At 40.0% G+C, this 25,129-nt stretch overlaps 1 protein-coding gene across 1 annotated transcript in view; it reads right to left on the bottom strand.

Annotated features, from left to right (window-relative positions):
- Window positions 1-23,237, bottom strand: part of RFX4 (regulatory factor X4) — a 67,506-nt gene extending 44,269 nt beyond the window's left edge. The window contains exons 1-4 of the mRNA XM_066320252.1: window positions 23,168-23,237; window positions 22,101-22,187; window positions 15,331-15,391; window positions 9,314-9,437 (exon numbers count right to left, since the gene is read on the bottom strand). Of these exons, the coding sequence (XP_066176349.1) occupies window positions 9,314-9,437; window positions 15,331-15,391; window positions 22,101-22,187; window positions 23,168-23,237 (342 nt within the window). The remainder of the gene's footprint in view (window positions 1-9,313; window positions 9,438-15,330; window positions 15,392-22,100; window positions 22,188-23,167) is intronic.
- Between the last annotated feature and the right edge of the window lie 1,892 nt (window positions 23,238-25,129).

Raw genomic sequence — 25,129 nt, 5'->3', positions numbered from 1 at the left:
CTCTTACAGCAGTTGACTTAATATTAGAGAGAGTTTTACTTTATTTTCCCTTTTGGAACAGCATCAAACCATATTACTTTCAAGTCTTTCTAGTAGCAGTGAAGTGTTACAATGCACACTGTAAATGCTACTTTATGAACCATATGCCATGGGAGTTACTGGGATTTAAATAAATCAGCCAATTTCTACATACCAGGGCAGAGGTGAGCAGGAAAAGAGAATAATAATGAAGCAGTTGATCAGATGATCCCTTTTTCTTTTCTTTGTTTCTTTTTCAAATCCAGCACACTTGAAATGAGATACATCCCTCAGAATGTATCTTAAAAGTATGCATCACTTAAACCACTATTTTCCAGTAATTTACAAAGCAAAACATAACAAAACAGCAACAACAACAAAAAAAGAGAACAATCAAGCAAAACTTTGGAACAAAAGTCAGGACTTTTTAATCTAATGCTGCATATATAGGATATAACATAGTATACTTACACCTAGGTGCTTGTGTAAGTGGTTATTAACATCTGTGTTTGAAATAAAACAAGCCAAGTACTAAAAGAACTCTCTGTCCATATAAATGTTTATATTCAGCTATTTGCTTATGCAAATCTCTCTGCAATGATTCTGGTAAATGCAGGAAGATTACCCTGAAAAGGGAGAAGTCGTCAGATCAGGCAGGACAAAGAGGAGTTCACCATGTGCTGGAATCAGTGGAAAAAGCAGAGAACCCAGTATGTGGTTTTTTAAAAATTCAGGTCATTGTCAACCTGAAAAATCACTGCACAAATATGTCATAGATGGTTTAAAGCTTATTAACGTTTAAAGACCTATAGACAAAATGTGTTAACTTTACAGTTGTGCAGGAAGGGAAGTGGGCTCTACTTGTCAGACATGAAAATCCAGGTTTGGATCTTAAACCCAAAGATGGATCATTTTCCTCCCATCACTGCAGTGAGATTTGCACAAGCAAATGGATCATGACCAGACCACTCTGTCTGAGCTGCTTTTTGAAGGGAAAGTCCCTGTTCTCACAGCAGTTCTGGCTTCTCAACACAAACAGTGGTAAAAAGATCTCATGGGTGGTATCCAAGGGAATTTTGGAGTGAACAGATCTTTTACCATTGCCCTTCAGTGGAGCTAAAATTTCATCTCACACTTCTCCACAGTGACAGTAATTTCAGCTGCCCTGTAAGATCTGCTGAGTAAAAAGGTACAGGCTTTACATTTTCCAAGTAAAATTTCACCTAAGATATGTGGCAGTTTTTACATGGCATTCTTTTAGGCAACCTAGCTTTTTGGTTTTTTGGAAACAGATGTAGACCAGAAATTTCACATGGAAATATCTTTTGTTCCTACTATGTCAGGCTCAGAAAAAAAAAAAAAAAGTTCCTGCAATTTCTCTCTCAGTTCCTGAATTTCAGTGTGTTCTCCCTCCCTTTTCTCTGTACTCTGCTTAAGACATGATCTTGCCTTCTGCCTACAGAAGATCTTTTGTGCCTTTCTTGATTAAAATCAATGGTATTAAGAACTGCTTTAACCTCTGGTGAGGGCCTACTGCATATATAAGATGAAGATAGAAAACATTACATTATAAAACAACATATAGATTACCATTTTCAGAGGACTAGTATATGCAGGTCAGGATTTGTTTAATATTGCTGCAGACAATCCTGACAAATGGTTTTTGGAATGTCTGTGCAGGTAGATCACATGGGGAGATAATGGGATATTTTAATCCCATTTTAGCTTTTTAAACATAGCAGAGGTGTTTTAACATACTTGAATTAAATATTCGGTTACTTGTATTTTTGGTCGTTCTGAAAATGAAATGGGTTACTTGAGCATCCATGTAAAACACAGAAAACTTTATGAGCAAAAACTAGAAAAATTCTTCTGTAGGGGTCTGTATTAGAGACTGCACAATGTGTTAACCTTAGGCACTGCTAACTGCAGGAGCTGTTCTGTTACCCACAAATGACTGCCAGGGTGCATTCCTTCAACCTGATTACTGCCAGCTGTCATTTCTGCCACTGCCTCTTTCCAGGACTGCAACATTACAACAAAAGCAGATCCAGGCTCAGCATTAAAATGAGGAATTACGGAATCACAGAATGGCTTGAGCTGGGAGGGACCTTAAAGATCACCTTATTCCAAACACTCTGCCATGGGCATGGACATTCTGCTTTCACCACTACTCTCTGACCCACCACTCCTCATTGCATCCACTATCCAGCTGTGAAGTCTGTGTTTCCCAATTAGTCCATCTAAAATTGTCTATGATACGTCAAAACTAACCAGGGAAAAGAAATCTTATAAAGCATCTTATGTGTTTGTTGCAAAGAAATAAGGAGGGAAGAAACTAGAGATATCTGGAAACTTCTGAAGTAACTTTTTTCCTCCCTCTTTTGTCAAAATATTGAATTTTCCTCTGGGGCAACAGGCAGAGGATGGCTTTTAGAAGTCTTTTTGCTAGAATAATTTAAATTTCTGCTTTTCAAAAGGCATGATCATTTTGTTAGTGCACCTGATCCAGAAGGACGTTATTCTTCAATAATCATGCTCCTTTCTATTTGACATAATTCTAGTCTTCCTTCTAGAACTTCACAACATAGAGAAATAAGATCAAATTAGGTTGCAAACCAGCAATTGCACACTGCCAGAATGAGAAATGGATTCCAGGCTCTGCACTCCCTAGTGCTATGAGATTCTAGAGAAGATTCTACATACTATGGAATAAATTCTCTTTCCTCCCATAACGATTCTTCATAACAGGGCCTGGTTCTGCTTCTCTCAATTCAAGTTTCAGGACCCACACCTAGACAGCACGCTTTTCTTTAAGGAAGTCAGGTACAGAAGATGTGTGTTTATTTACCAGCTTCTCTTGTGGTGTTTCTGTCTCAATAATCTTTGCCATGGCAGCAGCAAAGAAGTCAGGGATATCAAACATAGCTGTATTCTCAGAGAGCTACGCTTTCCTTATTCTCATTGCTGTGAAACACAAGCAATACTGATGTCTTCAATCTTACACGTGAAAGGGTTTTCAGCTGGTTTGTCTTTGACCCAGTACTGATCCAGCTGGGTTGTTCCAGGGTTTCCCCATCTGCTTCAATGCTTTTCAAAATCCTGTGCTGAGACAGGTGTTATTAGCAACATGTGTGTTAAGAGGCTCCTTCCAGCTCAAAATGGCTTGGGGCTGATTCAACATCACACAGTCTTGAAGAAATTATCAAGAAAATTCGCATCGAGAAACATCCACTGATAGAAAAGAGCATGATCAATGCAAAACACCATTTCTGTCTCTCAAATCCACCAAGCTGTGTAAACAAAAGGAGTAGAGACATGACTGTGTCTATACCTTCTCTGGCCCCTGCTTGTTTACTTGCGTGGCCAGAAGACTGCAATGTACAGGCTCAGTACTCTTGACCACAGATCTGTTAAGATTCAATAACCTTCCCATTTCTTTCCACTTACTTTCTTAAGTTTTGGAATAGGGCATGGTCTAGGTCTGGGATAAGAACTTGTTTCTAGCACTGATACAGCTCCACTGATACTGCAAAGCAAGGCAGAAAAAAAACCTGCTGGCCTTTTCTCTCATGTCCGTGCCCACCTCTGCCTGCTATGGAGATGAGATTCTGTGAGAGACTCCAACTGAACTGGACACTGCCATGAAGCTCCTGAGACCTCTCCTCAGATCCTTCCACGTAAAACAACATCCCCCTTCAGCAGGTCCTCTGGCCAGACAGAATTCAGCCTAAGGCATGATCAGATTACTGCATCCCAACAAAGCTGCAAACGCTGGGTGCTCTGCCTCAGATCCTGAGCTGAGCTGCAGCCACTTTTGGTGCTGACTTGCTGAAGCCAAGCAGAACTAAACCCCTGCACAACTCACCTCGACTCTGTACTGGTGCCAGCATAGTGCTGCCATCACCCAGCCCATCTGTGGGAAGAGGCTGAGCACCAGGATCCCTGCACTCTGGCAGACCCCGTGCTGTAAGCACAACCTCTGGGATGTGGAGAGACAAGGCATGAGGTAAAGCAGCCCTGGGGTCACTCCATGCTTAAGGCCTAACTGGAAACCAGATGCTTGAAGTGGCAAAGACACGAAAGATCCTATAGCTGTAAGGGCATTGAGAAAGGAAAAGTCACTCCAGAGAAACTGAGGTGTCCCCATTGGTTTTCTTACTCCCCAGGCTCAAGGAGAAAAAGGCAATAGTCAGAAACCTGCAATAATACAACAATCAGCTAAGCAGAGCCAAGGGAGCAAAGACCTTTCCAGTTACACTGCAGGATCACCATTCCCCACACCAGCACGACTGCTTGCCTCTGCAGGACTTGTGTTATTGTGGTCTCATCAGAGGAGCTTGCCCTAGAAGATTCAGAATTGGGAAGAAGACTCCTACTGTGGTAACTCCTCTTCAGTCAGAGATCCCAGCTGTTCAAAAGGGATGAAGGAAAACAGAGGACTGCTTAGCACTGACAGACTGATTCAGTGCAATAAGAGTCACCACATCCTCACACTCATGTTGATTTTCCCCCAGTTCTATTTTTCCATTCAGTGTTGTGGAAATTGCTCATAAAAGAGCAAGTGCTGTTTTAATTTATCAGAAGAGAGCGCTAAGAGTAAATTTGGCTTTGCTATTCCAGTTACTATTGAGGCTACTTAAGAGCAAATTGAGAGTAAAGAAATAAAAAACACATCTTCAGGAGAAGTATCTCCTTATGAACAACAGCAGGCCAATATCCTGATATGTGCATTTCAATGCAAAGAGAAATCAGAATGCAATCGCATCGCAATATCATTATCAAAGAGGTTTCAATAAAGGCCTTTTCTGTCCTTTTCAAACTTTAAAATCATTTAGTATGACAGCAAGAAACTGTAAATCTTGTTTATCCTAGTCATACTTGGAGGAACAGCCTGGTAAGCAAAACTTCTGGGCTTTTAGAGACAGTGCATCGGGATGAAAAAGGAATATGGCTGGTACTTTGTTCTTTCCTAACCCATATTACAAGTCTCTTGTGGACTTTGCCCTTTATCCGATCAACTGCATTCACTGGAATATAATTCTCACTTACAGCAAAGCCAGTCAGGGAGAAACAAAATCTCTGTGAGCATGCATCCATATTAAAACTCTTTAAGATGCCAAAATTATGTAAAGGGACCTCAGACTGGGGAAGAACCATCCTGAGAAGTGTCAGCAACCTTCGTTTTCCTTTTCAAAAATTAATTTGTTACTGCTTGTCAAAAGCCATGGGAGGAAAGCCCCAAAAGAAAAGGGAAAAAATAAAGAAAAAAAAATTAAGGGGGGAAAAAAACCCCCAGAAAACCAAAATAAACCCCCACAAAACCATCAGAAGAGGAAAGTATTTATCCTCCAGGGGGCACATGGGAGTTAGGAAGAAGTCGGCTTCATGAGGAGGATGCAAAGCGGTTTCACTCCGAGTCACTCAGCGCTCCGGGTCAGAGCCATGGCAGGGCACGGCGGGGAACCAGCACTGCCCAGTAAATTTAAAACAATGAACTGAGGACACGGAGGATGGGAGAGGTCTCTGCAGATGAGGAAGACTGCATATTCGAGGGTCCTGACTAAAAAAAAAGTGTACGTACAGAGTCACTAAAGAAACAAGAAGAGAAATCAGTGTTGGAAATAAAAGTGAAAAGAGAAGCTCAAAAACCTGCCAACCCAGCTAACAGCTGTGCAGAACCAGGAGAGCCTTATGGCAGCCAGCCCTACACAATAGCTACTGGGGGCTTTGGAAATGCTCAACACATTCCTGCTTTTAGATTGGGTCAAGGCCTTTATTCAGAATAATTTCGTTTTTGCAATCAAACCCAGTAAGAATGAGAAGTCAGGGTCCTCATCCACCGTAATTCTTTGCCCAACGTGTTAATAATCACCAGCATTTTATGGTAACACGTTACTCAGATAAAACCCAAAACAGACATACACCTGCAGCAAGGCAGTGGCAGAACTTCCAGCTGGAAACACCTTAAACTTCTCCCAGGAGCCCCAAGGTGCCGGAGCAGAGCCCAAGGCATTTGCAGCACAGGGCTGAGAGGCACAAGGTTGGCGTCCTTTTTAAGTGACCTCAGCCAGAGGGCTTTCACTCCTTCTGCCTGCAGGCTGATTCACAGTCTGAGCACGTTCACTGTGAGGAGCTTGTTCTCATGTGCAACATGCAGTGGTTAATAACTCGGTGACACACCTGCCCTGCCTCGCTGTACCTCCCTGTCTTCTCATCACTTTCACGGAGCATCTTCACCTTTCCTGCCTCACTTTTGCACGAAATCAAAATATAAAATGCTCAGCTGTCTACAGTAAGAGCAGGAGTTCAACACTGGACTCTGCACTTGATGCTGAGCTGTAACCACCCAACTACAGGGCCCTTCCTAATTGCTATTTAGTTAAGATACATAAAAGAATGCTGGGTCCTGTCTTTAGCAGACAATAAAAAGTACTGTGATGACAGACTAGGTGGCATGGCAGATTAGCAAATGCTGATATAGATAAAACCGCCTGTATTTTTTGCATGTTAAATGAGTGAGTAAAACACTAAAATCTTGACTTACAAAGTTACAGCTCCCTTTGTCATATGACAAATATGATATTAATAGCCATCTTAGAGTATTCCTGATTTTATATATTCTTTATGTGGCTTAGGTTGCTTTTTAAAAGGTGTTTATTTGTGCAGTATTTCTGTTCTTTGCTCTTCTTGTTCCTTTAATTGCTATTAGCTAAGTTTCCTCAAAAAACAGTCCATATTACTGTCTCTCTGCTAATCTTCCTACTCCCCAAACCAATTCTGGTATCATTAATGCAATTAAGTGTCTGAGGTCCAGCCTATGTCCTAGAAGTTTAACAGAAAATGCTGTTACTTATTACAGTTTGTTTTAATGTGCTGAGCTCCACATCCCTTTCTAAAAACGACCAGTTTGTTAAAGAAAAAGCCTGAATATTTAACATTACCCACAGAGCTAAAGTTCAGATGTGAATTATAAATTCAACGTGGTCTACTTGAAAGGCAAACTGTCTAAAATTTCACGGAACAAGTAACTCCTTTCTGTGGAGGAGATGACAGCTGCAGGGCTTCTGGTGTTTCCCAATGAGCACAGAGACACAGACCATGTCCAGGGTCTCTGTTGCAGCAGCTAAGTGCAGAATGCCTTAAATAGCACCTATTTCACTGCACTGCCTCAACTGCCTCCAAGGCATTAATGCAACTCACATTGCCAAGGTTGTATTGAAGTCACACGATAATAAATGTTTGCTAAAAGTTCACACATGTGATGTGCTCCCAAGGAGGAGCTGACTGCAAGCTCTTGAGAGAATGCAGATGTGCCTTTTGCAGATCTTTATACCTGGGCAGTACATTTAGCTGGCAGTAACAGGCTGGAAAGAACCAGTGGGGTTTGCTCAGGTTCTGCAGATGGAGAAGCTGGTTTCACTTCAATATTTGCCCCCCCTGTTGCCTGAAGTTCCTGGACATACCAGTGCAGAAGTGCCAGTTCCTAGATGCAGAAATTATGGCCACCCAAAGTACTAGTGTGAAACAGTACCATGATGATTGGGTTGGCTTCCTTCCTCTGCACAAAAAAAGGTAAAAAATTTTCATGCAACACTCCTTCAGAACTCTTTTGCAGCAGAGAGGAAACCACTTGGACCACAGCACATGAAAAATATATTGGAATGCCATGATTTCTGGATGGAAGCTATAGTACCTGTCCTGCTAGGTCAAGAGACTCCTACCAATGAACAAGTTTATGTATGAGAGGCAGGAGAGAAGGGGGATGAAATATTGAACAGTGCAACAAAACTGCCACATACTGATAAATGGTGAAATCCCTGGCAAATTTATGTTCTGATAGAATTATTCTGGAATATTTACAATTTACAATATTTACAATTAGCAGAAGTTTTTAGCGACAGCAGAAGTAGCATTGTGTAAATTTGAGCCATGTTCCAAATGTGTGAGACTGCATGAAATCTGTTTCTTATTTCCACTGCTCTTAAATTACATGTTGCCACTATACTTATCACTTGGTAGCAATAATATGTACAGTGAACAACAACTTCATTTACAATTCTGCAGTGTATTTAAACAGAAACCTGACACTGAGTTATGAAACTCTACTGAGTTATGCAGGTCTTCAAGACACAACAAACATAGTAATATTACAACAGGGTACAGTTTCTTTTCCTTGCCAAAGTGGCTGCCTAAAGATGCACTATAGAAAATGTCACCTCATTAAATACAGCCTTCACCTACTTTTTTACACGGGCACTTACCCTAGAAACATTTTTCCTTCTTTAAATACCCAGAACTTCTATAGAACAGATGTTGCAAAGACTAAAAGAGAAAAACTTGCAGGACAATGGGCTTCAGATTCATGCTTGCAAGCATTTCAAAAACAGTGGCAAACTCTACACTTTTTTTTTCTCTCTCTCTTTTTTTTTTTTTTTTTTTTCTTTACAGCCTACAGGTTTAAAGGCCTGAGTCACATTCTATGGTAAAATTTCAGTCTTAAGTATCATCCTGTTTTTCACTGAGAGGAAAATATCACCTGACCAGCAAATCCAAAATACAAACTTTATGTAACTTTCAACCCAGCTATTAACATCTGCTACTACTGCAGAGCTTTGCTGCTCACCCCAGATGATGTACAGCTGTGCCAGGAGTGCATCTCCACTGTGAATCTGGAGGTAACCAGAGTGGCTCTTATTACAGCAGGGTTGGAAAGGGAAGCATGAGAAACCACAGTGAAAATATAACTTGGATAGCTTGGTAGCTTGCACCTGCAGTGCACACAAAAGCAGCTTTCTGGACTTCTATATCTGGAGGCACTGCACTCCACCATGTGAGATTTGCCACATCATTTGATATCATTGATTCAGGGATCCCCATGTTGTGCTCACAAGAACAGCACAGACATGCTCCAGAATTCAATTTTACCCTTCTGCTTTTAAAAATGATACATTTGTTAAAGCAGTGCAGATCATAATGCAGATGCTTTTACACTGACTGGAAGTATTCAACTTCCAATTCGATTTTCACTGCCAATTTTTAGTACCATCAGCTGTGGTGACCATGTCACCATCAGCTAGGCTGGGGGCTGATGTACTCTGGAGCCTAGCCACGGTTAGAAATTATTTCAACTATCAAAATACTTACCTTAGCCTTTGTCCAATAACTTGAATACACAAGAGATTTCATTCCTACACTTCTGTCTCTAACAGCAAAAGATTTAATTATTTTCAACAATACAAATTCACCTGAACCAGATGACATTTTAAGGTGTCATACTGCAGTTTAGACTTACCTTCCCAAAGCTGGCAGCGTTAACAGGCTGTGTGTCATTTTTCTCACAGAAGTCCAAGTAATGCATGTAGAGAGCACTTCGAGGAATGCAAACACCTTCTGCAATCTCATAGTTCTCCTCCAGCCTTAAAAAGCAAATGCCAAACAGAGAGAACTGCAAGTATGTTGGATGTCCTGCATAGCAAACAGTACAAAAAGCTGCACCTTTTAAGACCATAGATTCTGACTTCCTCTTGGTCTACTAAATTTTGTGTTCTTTATTCCTAAGTGCTCCTTCCAATTAATTCCTATAATACTCACTTGCTTCCTTTGGTGCACACTTGATATCAGAACTGTGAGCTCCCAGGAATCTGTTATACCCTAATAGCACCCTACAGTAAACAAATACACATGCAACTTTGAAACAAGAAATATTCACTGAGGGGAAGCATTCTCTCCTTTACAGAAAACATAACCTTTGGTTTATGACACTCTTTTCACACCTGTCCAGCTGCAAAATTGCTTACCTTGAGGAAGCAGGTGTGGCAAAAGCAAATAACTTGCTAATACTCAAAAGTGTCCACAAAATTGTATTGTGCATTATTTTCTTGCTATTGTTTATGGGCAAAGTGGAAAAAAAAAAAAAAAAAAAAAAAAAAAAAAAAAAAAAAAAAAAAACCACCACTACAATCTGAATACAATGCTGAAAAAACCCCAGTGAAATAACATCCTCTTCTACCTTTTAGAAACATACAACTATAAAATCTTAAATTATATGTCAAATATATGAGCAGGCATATGCTTCATCTTTAAAGCTTGAAGCTGGTCTCATTATAAATCTGTAAATTAGAAGAAACGTTCCTTTGAAATGCCATTTTTATGATCGCTGACCCAAAAATGGTCAAGAGATATTTACATACACACTTAACAGTAAACCATAATTAATCTTGTCATTTATGGTGTCAGTCATGGGCATCTACAGTCACACGTGTGCTTGTCTGCCTTGCTGGGTAAGGGAAGAATCAAGTGTAACTTCCTCTTAATTGTGTTAAAAAATAAATATGTATTCTCAAAAAACTCCAGTTTTACATCAAATTATCCCCTGCCATTTGACAGCTGTAGAACACCTTCCAAGCATCTTGTTTCTCTACTTCATTGCCTTTTTCAGGACCTACCTACCTTCCATTCCAGTTATTGTGATCATTTGTGACTGCAAACTATTTTAATAAGATATCCGGCTAGATGAATGGAATCGGTTTGTATGGGCAACATCTATTCTTCCCTGGTTTCTACAGAAATATCATCGTGGCATCTTTCCTCAATTTCATAGTGCTGTAACAAAACCTCCTTTCAGAACCTGGAGAGTTCGTTTGTATACTATAGCTGCTAATTGGAATGTCAGCTTCCGTGACCAAGACAGGACAGAAAGAAAAGCAGTTAATTATTTCTCTTCATATCTGATGAATTTTTCTCTTTTTCTCCTCTCTTTCACAGAGAGTCATTAGTCTGACACTGAACAATGCCCCATTATACCTGAACTTTTTTTTTTTAATGATCAAAACCCCATCCTGCTCCACTTCTTTTATCTTCCTGTCTTTTATTTAACAACTTTATCATATTTGGAATCCAGGTTCATTCTACAGAGTTGTAGAAAAAATAATGAATGCAATCTCCTACCTAGCAAATGATTACCAGTTATAAAATATACATATATATATATAAACATATATATAGTATTGCAATAAAGCCATGTGAAACCCTGTAGCTCACAATGAGACCTTTTGTACCACTACAGTATAGGAATAAAACCCCTAATACTTCCACAGGAATGACAATTTTATCTGTCCTTGCTGCTGCTTCCCTCCATATACACCTACATAGCTCTGGATTAAATGAGATTATTCCCTATCAGACTCATGGCTGTAGTGTTGTTACAGATTTGTTTTTATATCTCAAGACCACAGAACAACTGTGATGGGAGTATAAAAACATATAAGGAACCATAAATCTGGGGAGAATCCATTCCCTAGCTATGCTTTATCCCACTCTTTTAAAAGACTTTTTATGCATGTTGCAGAAAACAGAATAGTTTTGTTGACATTAGCCTCACAGTACTGTTACAATTCAGAGTACCTACACTGTAAGCCAGCAAACTGCATGATTAGGTTGTCTGTACTTCAAATAATTCTGTGTTTGGGGAAGTAAACACACACACAGCCCAAAACGAAGTAAAATAAACACCTTGGTCAGCCAGTTTACCACTGGAATAAACATGAACATTTTAGAGCCAGGCTATAGCTTTACAGATGATAACGAGCACAGGAATATCAGGTATTGCTATATTCATGCCTTAACAGTTACATTAGAGCTTGTGTAGTTTCCCAAATTATGATGTATTTGGCAGTTTCCTCAATTACGATGTATTTGGCAGTAATGCTACATTTACCAGGCCTTTCACTTCATTTTGTATCATCAAGGAAACAAAACAAAAGCATCATTCCTGTTTCCAGGAAAAGGCTATTTAGCCAGGCTGACAGTCATCCAGACACAATTCTTGGCTTCTTCAGCTATTTTTCATCCTCCACATTTAAAATGTTCAACACGTTTCACCTTTGGAGAGGCACAAACATTAAGAATATCTCCCCATGGGGTTGATAGAATTTGTTCTTTATGGCAAGATTACAGACAAGGAATAACTAATAAAGCTGATGGCAATATGAACCCTGTGACAAAATGTACACATTTCCCTTATGTCTTTACTATGCTTTCCCTACTCCTTTCTTCCTCTTTTTTGTTCCACCTGACATTTCCCCTGTTTCTGTTTTTTGACACTCTGTTACCTTCGCTTGCTCTAAATGACAGTAGCATCAACAATAAAAACATAACCAGTTTTAACTTGGCAAACACCAGATGCTGCAGACAATTGTGAGGTTTCCATTTGCCAGAACAAGGGCAGTTTGGTGCTGTATCCTGAAATCTGGTCAATAATTTGCCCCACCAATCCCACCTCTTGCATCCAGAAGACAGGACATATGCTTGCCTAAGGAACACTCAGATACATTTTCTAGTCTTCCTTGAGTGTGCAAATGCTTGGTGTGAGGCTCTGCTTTTGGCTGGGAAAGGGTTATATTTTTTTTTCTTAGTGGCTGGTACTGTGCTGCGTTTTGGGTTTAGTATGAGGAAAATGTTGATAACATTCTCAGGTGTTGCTAAGCTGTGCTTACCCCAAGGCACGGACTCTCCAGTCTCCCGTGTTGTGCCAGAGAGGAGCTGCACAAGACGCTGGAGGTGCCCACAACCAGAGCAGCTGACCCAAACAGGCTGAAGGAATATTCCACACCACAGGACATCATACCCAGTAAATAATCTGGGAGGAGATGGCTGCTAGGTGCTGATCAACACTCAGGGATGGGCTGGGCCTTGCTCAGCAGCTGCATTGTGCATCACTTGTTCTTTCCTGGGTTTTATTCATCATTAATTATTTATCCTTATCCCAGCCGGTGGATTTTAACTTTTTCCAACTCTCCTCCCCCTCCCGATGAGAGCAGGGAAGGGGAAGGAGTGAGCAGCTGTGTGGCACTTACTTGTTGGCTGAGGTTTAACCACCACACCTGAAGCAAGCAGAACTGTCTAACATCTTCAGCCATGTCCAACGTGTAAAGAATTTCCTCTAGGAAGTTCTCTGTGCAGCAATCCTACAGTGCTGACCACAACAGTTTACCAGCCCATCGTTGCTGGATGCTACTGCAGTACAAACAACCCAATGCTGATGTCTGACTTTCCAGAACACTGGAAATTGCTCATCTTCACTCAAAATAAGCTTGTTACTTCAGCAGTTTGACCCTAACTTTCGAGCTTCTCCTTTTATTTAGTATATCAATTTCTCCAGGAAATACCAATTCAAAGCTGCAGCACATACATTGAAAAGAGTATGGAAACTACCAGGAAATTGTTCTGTAGGTATGACTAGTAAGCTGGGAAACTGCTCACCTAACATGCCTGTTAATAAATTCAGCCAATTGTGTAATTCAGTTTGACACCAGCTGAACAGTTTAAACATGAAACTTTGCCTTCTGTTAAGTCGTGGAACTTCGGGTGGGAGATGTATAGAGGAAATTGCAAATGCTCCAGAGGGCTCAAAGGGAAGAATATTTGACCAGCCTCAACGTGTAAGAACCATAACATACAGCTAGTAAGCTTGTACACTTGCAAGAGAGAAGGGAAGAAGTTGGGAGCAGCCTCTTCAGAACCAAAACTCTAGGATTCGACTGCAAACACTGCTGAATGGGCATTAGTGTGCGCACTACATTCCAGCAGGGCTCAATATCCCAGGAGTTTAGGGATTTACTAACCTTTATGACTGATGAAGCTTGAAAGTATTTGGCAAAAAAAAGGCTGTTTATTGTATTTGCATGTTTTCTGTCGGGATCAGTATCGCTGGATGCTCTAATTAATGCTGGCTTCTTGGCTACAACATTATTTGATCCCGTGGAAAAGGCTCTTAACTGACTTCACTGCAAAATAAACACTGCTCTGAATCTGGCACTGGTAAGACCTACTTGCTATTTTATTTTAATAAATAAAATAAAGCTGTGGGAATGAATAATGAAAAATAAGAAAGTGCCACTATGAGGTTTTGTTATTATTTTAATAATTTTCTCTCTGTCCATAGTTAGACCCTTTCCCGAGTGTCTGTCAAAGAAAAGTCACTCCCTTTCCTTAAACTTCTGAAAAACAGGACTGTTGTGGTTCGAATAGGTACAAAGAAACAAGAGCTCCAAACTAAATGCCTTTATTTATATTTGCCCGTCTCATTATTTGCATTGAAAGTGTCTGTAAGTTTCTGAATACTGGCAGCAACCAGCAACTATTCAAAATCAGATCCTTTTTTTCTTTTGGTCTAAAAACCTCACCAATCAACTTTAAAAAGCAAATACAGAAGAAACAATCCAAATAGTTTTAATGAATATTTCACAGAATCATGTCATTTCACAGGCAGAAAAAATGGAGTAAAATACTTTGAATGACTTATTCTTTGCTGTTTTTTTTTTTTCAGTGAAATCTCCCAAGAGACTGACAGAAGCAGAGAAAGAAGTTTGCTAACATTTTGCTTTAAAAAAATTCACTTTTTTTCCCAACAATCTTATCTTTTCATCCAGAAAGTACAAGAAGTACTTCAGGTACTTATGGATAAAATAAAGGCCTTTCTTTAAAAGGGCTTAAAACAAGCTAAAGACTATGGGACTTCAGGTAAATGTGCTCAGAGGCTTTGCTATAACAGCTGTGTTCTGCCAGATGCACAGAAACTCAAAATATACTTGCTCACTTACAATATTAAGAAATCTAAAGAAGAATTAAAAACCTTGACTGAGGCAAAAGTCAACAAAAGTCTAAGAGATGAGTAATAGCAAAGGATGTCAGAATTACAGGTACACATTAGAGAACATACAGACTAAAATACTGCTGCAAATCACAGGGAGCAGCACTTGTTTATTTTTTTATAGCACTGTAGAATAACCCTCAAACTATCCTCTCTCTCTTCCTAATTACCCTTCCAATTATTTTTTTTTTCTCCTCACTAACTTAGCAAGGGGATTTCGATAAATTAATCAAACTTCAAACTCTTTCCTTTTGTCTTCTGCATTAAATTACAGAGATCTCATGTCAGTAAAACAGTTGGTAAGGGTGGCCTTCATCAGACACAGAAACAAATGTGAGTCTTAAAAAAAAAAATCTCAGTACTGGTTTTCTTTTTGTAATAAATGGAACAATGATGACAAATCACAAATAATCAGCTGGCAAGGTGGCAAATCAATATGTTAAATAGATTTTCTAAATTGTATCAGAAGTTTCCTCTGATCAAACAAATCCTGTGAGACATTTGTTGAGAAATGCTGTACAGGTTACGAACATTAAACACTTACAGTGAAAGTATCTTTAGAACTCTAAGGTGGCCAAGAGCTCTATTCCTTCATCTGGAACACATATAAGAAAAAAAAAAATAATAGACTTTCTTGATTTTTTTAAAAGGCATCTTACCATTGCAGTGTAGCTGGAGTTGAATGCGGTTTTGATGCTCTATTATTTTCTTTTTCCTCATCTGTTAAGAAACAAACAAACAAAGCTATGTAATTTCATCAAGAATTTCTCAGGAATTCGTGAACTGTTTCTTAAAAAGAAATAATTTTGAATGGTAAATTTTTTTTAAAAAGACTAATTAATTTTTTTAAAGAAAAATTTGAATGTTCTCAAGTGCCAAAGCTTTCTCAAAATTTTGCCAAAATTTTGAAAACGTTGCTTAATACGGAAATATATTGACTAAAATACCATCTGTAAGTACTGCTTAAGGCAGTAAAACCTGCAAATATCACTGATAGCAGGAGCAGAATGGTGCCTAGGACTATTGACACTGCAAAGGATAAATTAATATAGGAAAATAGCAACTCTTAGATCTCTACCAGCATAACAGAACATTTTAAACAGCTTCACTCACTAAAAGGGAACTGTTGCCTTCCACAAGTTTTATATTGGATAAGGCTTTTAAAATAATGAGGTGCACCCATTGTTTGATCCTAACATAAGGTAAATTTTAGATGTTTGTAAATTTACAGAGATTAATTCTGAATGAGAGGAACATATATTCTGTATATACTTTATTCTCTTTCAGGTAATTTCTCTGATCATTTTCCCCATTAGCTGCTTCCAAGGCAACTCTGTTTTGCCGCCTTCCCAAAAATTTGGATAAAAGATGAATAAAGAAAAAGGCAATTAGAATAAAACTTCTAATACTGAATTCTTCCTAGTTTGCATTTATTTTTTTTGAAACAACTTAGAAATCCGTATAAAACAATTCCAACCGAGTAGTGTTGTGCTAAACATATAGAACATTCCTGGGTGAAAGCTGAGCACGGTCAGCAGCTCCAGAAGGGTCTTCTTTGGGAAAAGTATCGCATCTAACATATTTTGAGATTTTAACAGCTTCGTCCCAGCTGAAAGCATTCATCATAGACGGCTTTGATACCTAAACAATGAGGCAAACCTGTCCACCACGCCGCAAGTGGCATTGCCCCGTGTAATTCACTTTTAGAAGTTATTTAAGCGAGCCTTTAGAACGCTGCATCTTCCGGGAGCCGGGCTATCGCCTCAGAACATCAGACCCTCTCGGGAGGCCTTTTGTGCCGTCCCGGGAACCCACGCACAGGAATAAATAACAAATAGATAATTCCCAGTTTGGAAGGCTCAGCGTTCAGCCCTCGTCCCCGCAGGATTTCTCGCCTTTACCCACGGGAAGATGTGCTTTATCCCGCGGCCGCTGCCCTGAGCGCCAGGAGACCCGCATCCCGCACTCCCCGCGGACCCCCCGCTCCCGCATCTGCATGACAATGTGCCCCTCACCATTGGGGCCGCACACCGCCCTCCCCGCCTGTCACGGCCCGCTTGTATTCAGCGCACAGGACCAACAGTCACATCTCAAATTGCTTTTAAATTGGGAGTTTTCGGGGTTTTTTTTTTTTTCCCCTAAGCGGGCGGTGGCGGCGCGCAGCGCACACAGGACCTGTCACGGTGCCTTCCACCGGCGCTGAGCTGGCCGAATTCCCCTCTGCATACGTGGCACACATCGAACATCAACTCAACACCGAAATCACACAATATATCCTTTTTATTCCCCCTCGCAGGTGTTTTTCACTTGCATTAAGAGTGAGCTCCTGTGAGCCGGTGTTTTACCCAAGCTGCCCTCAGATACGCTTCACGCCAGCTGTCCTCAGCTCCTTCCACGAAAGGAATTGTTCAAACAGCACAAACTGACAATCAGGCCCTAAACTGCAATTTATGTCAGATATTTGTTTGCTTCCTGGGGATCCTTCAAGACTCCTCAGCATCCTCCCGTAACTGGCCCTTGAAAGCAAAAATGAGAATCACAGGCTTCAAGTGTAACTCAGAAAATTTCTTTAAGCATTTATTTCCCTTGAACAACCGGATTTTCAACGGAGCTGAATTTTTCAGAGTTAGCGCTTGTCACCCCAAAAATCAATTCTCTGTAAAAGAAAAGAGTGCAGCTTTGCTCTCTGCCATTGCATCAGCTGCCAGCCAAACTTCCACTTTTTCCATTAAAAAGATGGAAAGGGTCGCAGACGGTACAGGAATAGATGGGATCTAGAAATACAAACTTTCAGTATAACATATACAAACTCTTAATTCCATCTTGTCTAGTTTATAATATAATCTCATCAGATATTTGACTAGCAGAAAATGTTAAATATCCCTATACTTTATATTCTAGCTGGTAGCAGGGCACCTAATGGTGTCCATAGATCAAGCAGAGAAGGTTTAACTCCTGACTCAGGTCTGATACCAGATCACTTTGTCTAGAATGGAAGAGGGAAGGGAAAAAAAAAGCATTTATTACTTTTTGGCCTGTCATTTTATCAATTCACATCAAAACAACACTGCAGATTAAAATAAAGTCATACCCTCTAAAATTCAATAATTTTGTGTACCTTTTAAAATCTGACCTATTTTGCATGAAAACGAAATAAAGTCACTGAAAAGAAGTCCTGCTTTGAGGCATTGTCAAAGAAGAGACATGACAATTCTACTGTGCCAAAAGGGCTTCAAGTCACAAGGAAAAATAACCTTGTTCCTAATTCACAGTTGCCAGTGTCCCCACACAGCACCTCAGGGAGAAACCCATCTAATGTGCTCACTCCACTGCTAGTAGGAGGACTACCAGCATTTCAAGGAAAGGTGTTTTCAAGGTACTTGATTAGGTGGAAAACCTGGTACTCATCCCAAACTGAAACCAGATCATATCTTAGACAACTGCAAGTAAAACTCTCAGCATAGAAGAGGCCTTCAAACATAATAAAAGCAGGAATTATCAACGTTCTAGAAAAAAACCCCAGTATTTGTTGGCTCCCAGAGACATCAGAGAATCCTTTTTTCCCCAAACTCCATGGAAGTTTCTTTGCTACCTGCTCCATCTTACTTCCAAAATTGTGTTTCAAAGCCCCTCAAGCAGAGTCCTGTTTGTATCTTTGTGGCTTTCCCAGAGCTTTCAGAGGTATCCTCTAATTTTTACTGTCTGATTCTAGGCACAGCTCGAGGGGTTTCCTACTTCTTGGTGTAAGACATGGAGACCACAGGAGCTGTGCCCAGCAGCTTTGAGCCTGCTGCCCTAATTAAACACAGAGAGTGGAACAACCCAAAGCAAAGACACACCTTTTTTTGTGAAGTGTTGGTGTTAGCTCCGTTTAAGTTATGATAAACAGACTAAGCTCTTGTTTCCCCTGTGGAGGCAATTGGAGAGCCCTGTACTTTCCAGTGCTGCCTGCACATTTCTCAAAACCACAGAGTTAACATGCTGTTAATATCTTGATACAGATAAAATCCATCCCTTAGTTCAGGTAGCTGCATATTTTTCAGAAGAATATCCACTGCAGACTAGATTCTAACTGTTCTCAGGAGCGATTTGGCCTTAGCCAAAATTAAATTATGATGCAAAGCTCTCTTGTCTCTTACTTACACATAGCCATAAATGAGATTCAGGCTCACTAGCATGTATTCCATCCTTTTAGAACAGTGGAGGGTTTATTAAATCCTCTGAGAAACATGGGGGCATAATTCTCACTGAGTAGGTATGACTGAAAAAGAAAGAATTTTCTCCAAGGAAAATTTCAGTGAAAACAAGTAGCTCTGCTTTCAACATTTTTAATGGAAAAATGAGAGGTTTAGTTCAAACAAAAAACAAAGCTGCTGGATAAGTCCATTACAGCCAGTATGAACATAGATTTTGAACACCACTTTTGAAGCACAAAAAGTAGTCTGAATATCTTCTCTTACCTCATAGGAAGTCTACACAATCACATTTCCAAATGAGCAAGAAAATTTGGACAAGCAACCCTTCCACTTCATCAGAAAACATCATGATCCCTTCCCCAAGGAACTGAAGTTGTAAGTTTCATAAACCTTTATTTGTGTTCTTGCAGACCTCTATTTCAATTTGGATAATCTGGTTCAATGGAGTTTGAAAACGTTATGGAGTTTGTTGGGTTTTTTTAATTATTGGCTACAAGGTTGTACCACTTCCTGTGAATTTTTCAACTAGTGTGGAACGTGGAAGTGTCAGGAAAAAAAAAAACAAACCACAAAAACCCACAAAACCCAAAAAACAAAACGTTTTAAAAGCTGGAAAAGTGAAATAAAATGTAGTGATAGTTTTTATCTTAGAATGTAGAAGTTGTGGTTTGGAAGAGGTCATAAAAGGTTCCAAAAGAAGCACCCCAGGAAGCACAGAGATGATGGGACTCCATGGCTATGAGCCATTGCTTCCTTTCCCAGTCTAATGCAGGTTCAAGAGGCCTGGGGAGAGCTGGGTCAGGATGGAAGTTGCAAACATCTCCTGTGGTCTCAAGTATGGTTCATAGCATACTTCAGCGGCAGAAAAGGAGACCAGCAAAACTACTGTTCCTGTCCTGAAACCCTATGAACTCTAAAATCATCCAGGGAAAAAGCCAGTCCCAAGAGCAAGCATTATGCCCAGTAAGAACATTATCAGTTCACAGCACAAGTTCTCATAATCTTCAGTGAAGCCAAGGCCAAAAAAAAAAAAGCCCACCCCAACTGAAAACCAAACTCACTTTTTCTCTGGTACATGCAGCTACCTCTTGTATGTAGAGACAAAAAACTAGCCAAGAGAAAGGTAGATTAAGCCTTCTTTTGGTTGCAGATGGAAACTGGACCTACACTGACAGCAGCAATTTGACCACCATTCTGAAGAATTCAAATAGGGTTATGTGTTTTTTTAAAAAACATTTTGTCTCCTGCTTTGTTTGCAGATATATGACAGAGGCTGGACAAAGAACGACACAGTGGTTTGGAAATTTCTTCTTTGGTGTTTGGGAAGCGTTAGAAAAATGTTAGAAAGAACTCAAGGTCTAGAAAGGAGCATGGAGGACAATGACTTCTACAGCGAAACTTCTAATTTGTTCTGGACTTCACAGATTATTGCTGTGGCTTATTTTGCTTTCCTACTTTTTTCCTCTTCACCTTCTCCCCTCCCTCTCAAAACAAGGATGACTTTTCAGGTGGATTAATTCTCTTATCTGCACTGCAGAAATGCTGGTAATCTGTGCAAAGGAAACATCTGGAAGAACTGGCTATTAAGAAGGAAGCTAGATAAAATCAGCTCTGCCTCTCATTTAGGTTTCTATTATATGCTGTGACAATGTCTTCTGCACACGAATAGTGGAACAAATTCATTTATGTATTTTTTTTAATCAGTTCTAAATTCACTGCGTTTCATTATCGTTGCTTGCCCCTTAATTCCAGAACCAGAAAACAGAATGAGCCAACATCCCATCTTCTCAATGCCACTGTCTGAAACACCTGCTCTTATTAATCACACAGGTCCTGGGTTTTACTAGCTCCAGCTATATGGAAGTTTCTTATGCTCATATTTAAAGCACATTTAACAATCCTGACTTCTGACCCTATTAAGAGCCTGAAGACATATCTCATCCATTACAGATTTCTTCCATCACTTTCTCAGTAGCATCAGAGTGAAATGAACTTTGTTTATATGTCACAGGCTCTCACAAAACTCAAAATAACAAGCTGCTGTTTGTATTTTCACTACAATCCACTACAATTTTTAAAGATTAATTTATTTTTATTCCTTAATTTTTAAAACCAGAAAACCCCAAACCTCTCCCAGTTTTGTTGTCTCTCTTTAAAGATTCTCGTCCACTGCTCTTAGCTTGGGAGTCATGAATAAATACCACTTTTCTACTAACATCTTCCTTCTCCTTCAGAAATATTCCCTCAAAAGATAACCCTAAACAAATGAGAGTAGGACTCCAATACACCAAATTTCACAATCCATTACAACATTGTTCTACAAGTCATTTTACCATGATGCCAAAATAAATAAATAAATAAATAAAATGGAAAAAAATGTGGCAAGGAATTGCAGCAATGAAGTTATTTAAAATATACTTTCTAAACACATATTTATGAAATGTAAATTACTAGTTACTGCATTAAAGAATTCAATCTGCATTCATGTCTTGTAATGTGAATATATGAAGTCCTGAGAGGAGAAGTAGCATGAAAAGTACTTTGCTTTAAGCAAATTAAGCAGAACAGAAATTGCATAAACAGGGAAAACTAAACAGTAATCTAGGAATTGTCTTGAAATTTTAAAAATAAACAATTTGCTTATTTTAAACTACTTTGAAGTAATTTTGATTTCCTGCTATTGTTAAAAATCAAAATCTAAAATTACTATCACTAGAAAAGAAAAAAAAGTAGCTATTTTAAAACTAGATTAATAATGTTTTCTCTCACTAAAAAAGAAAGCAATATCATGTTTTAGCAAGCGATTTTTTAATCTTATGATTGCTTAATTCTTTAGGAAAGATTTTTTTAAACTTTATGTTTTGATATAGTAGTATTGGAAAACTGCACATTTTTTCCCATATTTTGACCACATGGCATTCACCAGTGAAAAGCAAAGCAGGTGGTTTTTCTCCCAAGCTGATACTAACAGAGCATTTTAGTGATCATCCAACCTTTATTCAGTGACACACAAATTCTTCTGATTGTTTTAACCAATAAACAGTATTCCTTTCCTTTTTAAAAGTGCAAATATTCCAGAAAAAAAATTAATAAAACTATTAAGTATGTCAAGTGAGTTGACTGTTTAAAATACACAGTACTAAAAATTCAATTGAGCTGTAGCAACTTATACAGCAGGAAATGAGCACTTGGACACGTTCACACTCAGTTTCAATGAATGACAAGTTACTTACTTTCATCGTTAGAAACGTTCCCCAGAGATGTGTGGCTGGAATAACGTTTGTTTTCACTTTCATTGAGACATCGTTCAATCCAACTCTCTGCAAAAAAAAAATAAAAAAAAAATTAAAAAAAAGCTCTTCTGTTTGTTTGTCTTTGCATAAAAGATAAACTTGCAACAGATAAACCTAAAAGTGCCAGCAAGCAACAGATGGTGATCTTTAACATTTCTATTACAATATGCTTGGTCTGAGGATATTTAGCAAGAAAATCCTCTCTTGCTTTCAAACTTAACTGTTGCTTTCTAGTTTCATTTTTTGGTGGGGTGTTTTTTTTTGGGGGGGGGGTTTTGTTTGTTTGTTGTTTGTTTTTGTTTTTGTTTTGGTTTTTTTTTGTTTGGTTGGATTTTTTTGCTTTTAAACTACAGAGAATGAAACACTTCTCTGTACAAAACAAAGGTCCTCAGGATATTCTGCCCTTCGTCACATGATACATTAAAACATAAAAAAATCAAGTGAAACATGGAAATTTCACTAGATTCCAAGTCTTAGTCTGGCCAAGGCTTATATCCTCGAGTATTCCCACTGGTTTTGGAAGAAATCTTAATGGGTATAAAATCAATCATGCATGTGAATTTTGGTTACAATTGAGGATCACATAGTGCTCTGTGAAGCCCAGTCCTGCAATCTCCTTCACACTGGTGGAGTCCCAGGCACTACTGAGATCTTTTCCTCACTGGCACAAGTCCAATGCAGCAAGTCAGCAAGCCACTGAGCTGCTCAAACCTTTGTCACCCCACAGTGCAAATGCAACCACTCCTGTTCCTCCCTGTTTTACAATTCATCCCCGCCAGTCAGATGAGTTACCTGCAGCATTACATGGATTTGAATCCCCTGTTCTTCCTGCAAGCTATAACTTACATCCCCTGGTGACTTTAGAGGATGCACTAGGCTCAGCAGAATATACTGTTACAGGTCTTCAGGGCAAAAGTTACACCTTCTTATGTGTTTCCTTGGACAAAGTATGAAATATGAGTTCTTGAGTTTGCCTCAATCCCTGGGGATTGCTACAATAAACTGACCTCCCTCCAAAGATGATTTCTCAAGGGCACGAAGGTGAGCAGAAATGAGTTTCTGCTCAGAGAGCTCCATGTGGCCAAAGAAAGAAAATAAAAGGGATAGATAGGAAGGCTGCAAGGCAACTCTGCAAGTTACGACAGGAAACAACTCCGCTGAGTGAAGAGATGCTCAAGAAATAAGGGGAAACAGGCCTTGCTGTCAGCAAACTGCCAGAGCCAGAAACACCTTCAAAGACATGGAAATGGCTCCAGATTCCTTTCCGTGAGCCCAGACACCAGGCTACACAGCACAGGCAGTAGTCTGCCAGCCAGCAAAAGCCCATCACAGCAGCAGGCTTGAAGGGAAAGCAGGAACCCAGTGTCTTGGGAAAGCTGCCCATCTGGTTTATAGAAGATAAAAGTTGGTATGACTTCATTTCAGCACTAGATGCCAATAAACAAATGAATAGTCATGGGCAAATACATCCTGCAGGAAAAACGCTTTTTAAACCCAGGCAGTTGCATAAACTTGTGCCTATTCCTCGGTACACAGCCCCTCCACTGCCATGTAAACAAAAGGGCAAAGGTGCCTGCACAGAACCCCAGAAAGGATGTGCTGAGAACCTTTCAGGGCTGATTCTCTGCCACACGACTCCAGGTACTGCTGCTTTGTGTGCTTGCTGTTTTCAGGCAGTGTTGTGGCAGCTCCAGCCTATTCCCCTCCCCACGTGTTCGCAGCAGGAACATGCTGCAGTGCTGCCTTCATCAATACAAGCATGTCCCTGTGTGCATCTTCCTCATTCATCATCACACTTCTGTGCCTAAGGAGCCTCACAGCCTGCTCCTTTGAGGCACTTCCCCGAAAACCATCCAAAAAAAACCCCACTTGTTGAGCAATAGATTTTTAAAGGATATTTCTCCTCCCATCAAATTCAACGCAGCCTTGTTGAAAAAATCACTGTAAGGCTGCTGACACCACGATGCAAAACCTGCCAGCAGGGCCCGTGCTGTGAAATCTGCCCCTGCTCAGTTACAAACCCACAGATCAGCGGCGACTCCAACTCGGAGGCTTTCCCTGCTTGTGCTGCTCAGCTGCATGGGGTGGGCATGTATCACCTCCTTGTCCAAGGGCCAAGAGAAGGATATGGTTGTTTTGTGCCAGATTTCTTTTACCGCCCTAAAAACGAGCTCGTAGCATCTCTCCACTCCCATTTTAGTACTGCGAGCTGTCTTACAGGTGAGGAGAAACTTTCTGCTGAGCGCAACATCAGAGAGAGGTGCAAGAAGCCTTGGGAAAGATTCTCCTCCTCCTTTCAGCACACAGTCATGGCTGTATATAATTCCCTTGGCTCTGAGCCCAGCTGCAGGGAGTACAAGCAAAGGCGGCTGCCATTAGCGCCAAGGGGAGACTGATGCCCAGCTCTGCCCTTTCTTTCCCTGCCTGCGCTGAGAGCTGGGAAGCTGGGATGCATCCTCTTCCCTCGGCAGCAGGGAACTGGCAGCAGCCATCTTTAGTCAAATTCCCTGCCTATGTAGGAGGAAAAAAGAAAAAAACAACCCCAAACTTTCCAAGTGTTGCTCAATCACCATTTCCATCATCCTTGTTCACGCAGTTCCCTGTTCTGATGGGAAAAGCAGCCAGCTTACACTGCCTCATCTAAAGCCTGGAGCAGGGTGCAGTTAGTGTTTAATTATGTGCTGCAGCTCCTTTGGTCCTGAATCGCCCCGGTTCAGCCTGCTGCAGCCTGAGTCTGGCTTTCTCTTTGTGGCCTTGCATTTAAATAGCTGATAGAAATTCTTCAGGCCTGAAGAGATACATGACCTGTCTGGCAGCAAAGAATGAAGAAAACTAACCCTTTTGAGCAAAAAAAATATCAGGGAGCTTGTGGCAAATTTATCGAATTATTTAGCAGATGACAAAATGTGATAGAACCAACTAACTATTTAAAAGTTGTATTATCTCATAAACCAAATTAGGCGAGTATA

The sequence above is a fragment of the Sylvia atricapilla genome, chromosome 5, assembly GCF_009819655.1.
Source record: "Sylvia atricapilla isolate bSylAtr1 chromosome 5, bSylAtr1.pri, whole genome shotgun sequence".
NCBI lineage: Eukaryota > Metazoa > Chordata > Aves > Passeriformes > Sylviidae > Sylvia > Sylvia atricapilla.
Note: the sequence above shows the minus strand (reverse complement) of the source record. Positions and strands in the feature narration are given on the sequence as shown.